Source organism: Oryctolagus cuniculus, chromosome 9 (assembly GCF_051225735.1).
Source record: "Oryctolagus cuniculus isolate XC-2025 breed Fujian yellow rabbit chromosome 9, ASM5122573v1, whole genome shotgun sequence".
Classification (NCBI taxonomy): Eukaryota; Metazoa; Chordata; class Mammalia; order Lagomorpha; family Leporidae; genus Oryctolagus; species Oryctolagus cuniculus.
The window spans coordinates 120,160,734-120,166,733 of NC_142875.1; the positions used below are offsets into that span (position 1 = coordinate 120,160,734).

General features: G+C 33.0%; 1 protein-coding gene across 5 annotated transcripts in view; it reads left to right on the plus strand.

Annotated features, from left to right (window-relative positions):
- Positions 1 to 5,741, plus strand: part of ETNK1 (ethanolamine kinase 1) — a 60,906-nt gene extending 55,165 nt beyond the window's left edge. For 2 of the 5 annotated variants that reach the window (XR_016213560.1, XM_008259540.5), the window contains one exon: positions 108 to 5,741. Coding sequence is in view for 1 of the 5 variants with exons in the window: in XM_008259540.5 (XP_008257762.3) it covers positions 108 to 180 (73 nt within the window). In the remaining 4 variants the exon portion in view is untranslated. The remainder of the gene's footprint in view (positions 1 to 107) is intronic. The other 3 variants (XR_016213557.1, XR_016213559.1, XR_016213556.1) reach the window with 2 other exon arrangements.
- The last annotated feature ends 259 nt before the right edge of the window (positions 5,742 to 6,000 follow it).

A 6,000-nucleotide genomic window follows, 5' to 3' on the forward strand; every position in this document is an offset into this window, starting at 1 on the left:
CTCTGAACAGCTCGAACTCAGAAAAGCAGCTTAGAAGGGTGAATGGGCATGAAGGATTACGTTTTTCAGCTTTGACTAATTTTGCTATTACTTTCTTTTCTCACTAGGTATGCAATTGTTCGTTTTAACCAGTACTTTAAAATGAAGCCTGAGGTTACTGCATTAAAAGTGCCTGAGTAAAGAAGAGATTTAATTATTCTCAAGTAGCTGAGCAATGCTTGTGAATCTTTTCTTAAGAAATTCCAAAAAAAGCCAATATTTGTTAAAATTCTGTTACTTAATTTGGTTATCTTGCTTTAAAAATTATGCCTCTAAACCAACCAATCTATTTTTTAAATAGACTGAATGATGTCAAGAAATATATCTACTGCTATCGGAATGTGGTGGATTAGAAATTTGTTAAATGTGCAAAAGGTATAAAGATGTCAGTTTTAAGCCTTTTTTTCATAACTTAATCCATGTTATATGTGAATTATTTATTATAAATTCAACAAGATTCTGTGACTGCTTTCACTGTTTCATCTGTTTGTTGAGAGTAAGCAATGAAAATGTTCTAGTTTAAATTTTTTGAAGTTTTGCTTTAATAAGGTTAATTCTCGTAAGCATTCTTGTTGTTGAGTGTAACCTTTTACTCTTGATGTACTGTAAGTAAAACGAATCATTTACTCTTAGAATGGCAGTCATTGACTGGTATAGATAACCTAGAATGTTCATATAAAAACATGTGTTTAGGAGGGTAAAATATATTCTGTTGGTGGTACATCTTTTTGAACTGAATATTAGAAAGCATTTCTTTTTAGGGAAATATAACTTAGCATTAATTCCCATCTCTTTATATAGTCTACAGTATAAATAGAAGTATTTACCATATAATCCTGGAATAAGTATAATGATTTAATGTTACCAAAATCTGTATTAAATAATGTTTTCAAATGCTAAATATGATCATTTAAGTTACTAGTTTCAGTTCTTAAAATTTGCTTTGTCAAATTGTTTCTAACTGAAAATTTTGTTTTCTTAATTGAGATGCTCTGTTTTTGTTTTTAAAATAATAACTAGTATTGTTAATTTTGAAACATATGTACAAAGTCCATCCTACCTGGAAACAAGTAAACTTCATTTAGATTTTTTTTTTAAACCTACATACATCATTCCTTATATTTTGGTTTTATGTTTTAGTTTGGTTCCATGTTTTTAGAGTGATAGCAAATGATTAGTTGATACATGTAAGTTCAGAGTGATGTTGAGGTGGTTAGAAGAACTGATAAGAAACATTTAGTACATGGATCTTGTACACTTAAAGTCCGACAAATAACAAAATGTGAATTAAGCAGAAATACTCATGTTAGGAGGATTTCTGTTTTGTTTAGGTGCGTTTTTAATTTTGTTTAGAGATAAGAGGGAGGCAGTTATTACATGAAAGGAAGTGAGATCTTTGGGATAAATAGAATTCAGGTTTTGAAGACTGCTTTGTGAAGTTGAGCAGTCATGGTGAACTCTCCTTAAAAGATGAGTCTGATGAGCTTTGCACTTCGGTCACATAAGTGCCCATGTACAAAGTTGGCTTGATGGATCTGCATATTCACAATATGCAGCTATAAAATGTATGCTCGGAAAAATCTAGGGAGTCTGATGTAGTATTCCTAATGACATATTCTGAGATGAGTGCTTCAAAAGACTTGGATTATCTCAAGATATTTAAAGCTGATAAAGTGAGTAGAAACACAGGCCATTTAAAATGGCGAATTTCTAGTTACATAAACAGAATCTTAAAAAAAAAATCTTTGTATCTATACCAGTGTTAGACCAAGATTTGGTTTCTACCTCCCCAATTTTGTAAATGTTCATTTTTGTTTTTGTAAACTTCATTACACTTAAGATCAATAGAATTTTGCCTGTTAGATTAAATGAATGGAACCAATTAAATAACTGATAGCTTTTTATAATGTAGTGAACCTGAAAAGTTGTTTTTGGTAGGATTTTCATCTTTGGTTAAAATGTTACAGAATGAGGAATATGTAATACTCATGCTTTTTTTTTTCTGTCTTAAAATGAAACAGCATATATCTTGTAGAACTGTGGGATGGGAAAGAGATTTTTCTACCTTAAACCATATTCTTCAACTATTTTGAGTAGAGATTCACTGAGCCATTGGTCTTAGACTGTGTATAGTTAGTAGCTGTGATACTATGAATCAGAGTGGTTCACTTTGAAGTGAATGTAACTGGGAACAAAGGCTCTTGCGTTAGCCCTGGGAATAAGCATTGGATCTTGGGTACAAATCAAGATATTTAAGCTGTTGCTCCCACTCTTTGGCTAGATTTTGGGTTTGATGCTTTTACTTTATGGACAGGTTTTTGGGATCTTGGTGCAGGCTAGCGGTAGGGTTCAAAATTGTTTCCCTTTATTTTGACCATGTAAGGGATTCTAAAGGAGGGTAAATCCGAACAGCACTCTCAAGTCATCTCTAAAATGTGTCCTGTGGCTTGCTGAGATGTCAGTTGCCTTTTCATGTTAAGCTAAGGAACTTGAATGCCTTATGTAACCACTCAGCTGGTAGTAACTCCTTTTGTAAATATGAAAATGATTGTTAAAAGTGGCATTCATGTTTTTCAATGTTAGTCAATAGACCATAGTGGCCTGGATGCTTTAACAAGCAGAATTCCACATTTCCCCCCTTTTTTCCCTTGCATACATGTATGATCTTACCCAAACAGCTGTCACCATTTTCTGGAAATCAAAGAGATGTGGTAGTAAATCATACTGCTCACATCGTCTGAGATCAATATGAGCACAAAACTCATTCAACTAGGTCTGCCTGGAATGTATATAAAACAGTGTAAATAAAAACTGTAAATTAGTGTGAATTGTATCTTGCATATGAGACTGTGTATTGTTTTGCATTCTCTTCTCTCTTTTAGAAATTGTTCTGTAAGGAAAAGATCCAGCTCATTGGTTTTAGACTGGAAATAGCCAACAGTTCTGGCTGCACAGTGAGTTAACAGGAACTGGAAATAGGGTTTATCAGCTCTGGTTAATGTCAGTCCTTATTTATTAGCCTTTCAGTGCCTAATGAGACTTTGCTCCATTTTTTAGTTGGCTGTTCGTATATGTGAGGTTGGCTTCCTGGAGGCAGTGAATGTATGCAGTTGCAATAACGCTGCAGTTTTTGAGTCATACTTTCAAGCTAGAAATATTTTGTTGATTGCAAACTGAAGTGTATTACATTTTCCTACATTCAGGATTGTTAACCTTTATGTACAAAAAAGCCTTGAAATTTCATGTATTTCAATGTGAACCTAAGTCTGAAATAGAGCAGAGATAAGACAAATAGTAGCTCTTATTTCAATGTAAGCATATCTCAGGTGACTTCTCTAAATTAAAAGTTGCTCATTGTAGGATTACAGAAGAAAAGACAGAAGTAATCTTGTAATTACAGCTGTTGCCACCTTGTTGCTGAACTGAATAGATTTATTTTAAATTCATAAATGTGTTACTGAAACTTCCAGACTTAGAGAAAACCATCCCAGACACTCTCAGTATAAAACTCCGCTTTTCAGATCAGGCAGATGCTTCTTTTTACATGGAAGACTGCGGTACCATTCTTTGAATTCCTTACTTGATAATATAAATGAAAATACAATCAGTGTGATTTTCTGCTTTAAATTGCTTTTAATGAGCAGTCTTTACTGCGTTCCAAAGTGACAACGACAAAAGCTTTTAATAGTCATCAGTCATTCAGCTGGTAGAAAAAGTTAATGCTCTGTGCTAGGAGAGTTTTGCTATTGGCAGCAACTGATGCTACGTTAGTTACATGGAGGGAAATGCTGGTGATTACGCACAGAGGATTTGGTAAAGCAAGTGCATCTTTATTTCAAAATTGAATTCACTCTGGTTTTTCTTCTGTAGTTCCTTAGATTTCAGAATATCCTGTTACTGGGAATCTGGCCACATATTAAGGCATCTGTTTTTGTCTCTTTATAAAAAGAAGACATTATTATATTGGACCATTTTTTTTCCTTCTGATTACATACCATTTGTGTGATCACAGTGTTAAGTGTTAGTTCTTACGTCTTTGGGCAGAAGAGTATCAGTTATTTTAAATGAATTTTTCCCTGTCTTTGAAGCTCAGTCTGTGTGTTGTTGCCACAAAAGAAAATACCTGGGTTTGCATTACTTGAATACTTGAAAGCTGAAATTGATAAGATACATTATGGAATGAATTAGGTTTTTATTTCTGGATAAAATTAAAAATGAAATCAGATTTGAACTACTTAAAGGATGACAATAATGATAGTGCTTATAAGCATGGGGAACCCTTTTGTGTTTGAGGCACCCAAAATTCAAGTGTTCACTGGGTTTTCTCCTGAAGTCCTGCGCTTTCCTGTGCTTCATGCATTTACTCTTATTACTGATGTTGTAGGACAGCAGGGTAAAGTGTCATTATACCTGTGCTCATTATGAACCCCACAGCTTTTCTAGTTAAGGAAAAATAGTCTCAAAAATACTCATAGTGTCATTTTTTTATGGTTAATGTTTTACCCACTAATGGTATTTTAGATACCTTTAATCATTTTAATAAGGTGTTTATAAAAGTTTAAAACATTACATATTGTATTTGAACTAGTTAGTAAAGAGTAAGAAAAAAAAAAAACCTAGCTTATTGAGACCGTAGATATTCTATTAGTTAAATTTCAAAATTTTTAATAAAGGAACTTTCAGAGATAGGTTGAGACCCGATGGTATCCATTAAAGTAGCTCCTGTGACGTGGGAAGGAACCCCGGAAGCCGTGGAGGACATGCGAGGGCATTTATTTACTGGCCATGGTCGCAGTTGTGGTGTGCTCCTGCTTAAATACAGGTAGTGACACACTGACAGTTTTGTTGCCCAATCATCTGGAGTAGTGCACTGCATTTATTTGTACTAAAATAACTATACATTAATCTACAAAAAGAAACTTTATGACTGTACTGTATTTAGGAGCCTTTGTACAGCTAGGTAAAGTTTCCATGATACAAAGTGTTTGGATTTCAAAATTTACTTTTATAAGGAAGAAGACATGGCATTATTCCGTGTGCTTAAATGATAATTTGCTTATTGAGTTTCAGAAGAAAAAAATATGAAATGAGTAATTGTCACTGCGTTAGCTGTAATGTTAAATTGGCAAGTTGTAGCATAAAGCTGAAATCTGTGTTTCTCAAATGTGAACCATAGTAGTCTAATGCTGCTTTGTATATACTGTAAGTGCTACAAATAGTCTCAGCACTGAACATGTATTGATACCTCTCAAATGAATGCAACCTTTGATGTAGGTGTTCTGATATGCCTCAGAAAGTATCTGAGTGTCTGCGAATTTGTTAATCTGTTTGGTAATGAAGATACTTCCTGTTCCTTTTTGTTGTCCCATATTTTCATGTTTAAATTTGAATTTTTACATTTTTACTACTGTTAATTTAAGTACAATTTGTTCAATGGTTAAAATGGGGTTGTCAGTGAAGAAACTTAAAAACAGCCTCATTCATGTCACTGATTAAGTAAAAACTACATTTTGTGTTCTATGTTCATACACTTTTAATGATCTGTATTTCTGTTGAAATATAAGTGATGATGTTTAGGCTTTGTTTCTGTTTAATAAGGCTTTTTACCATTGATTAAATGAAGGAATGTATCTTTTTGAAGAGATTTATATTCTGTAAATAAAAATTGGTTGAAACAATAAAGTTGGGTTCTGACTACAGTATCCATCAATTTTGTTACTTCAAGTTATTTTGATTTTTATTAGAATATCTTGAAAAAAAAGAAGACTTCATGATCACTTTTTAAGTATTTTTGAGTGATTAAAGTTTCTCATTTTCAGGTTTTATAAAAACTTTTGAAAAACATTTACTTAAAATTTGGTTGAGGTGAAAGTGTAGAACATTACGTAAGTTATGAATGACTTCTATTGGCCTAGTTTAGAAATTCATTCTTGAAAGCACTTAGTGTCTTCACTGTCCATG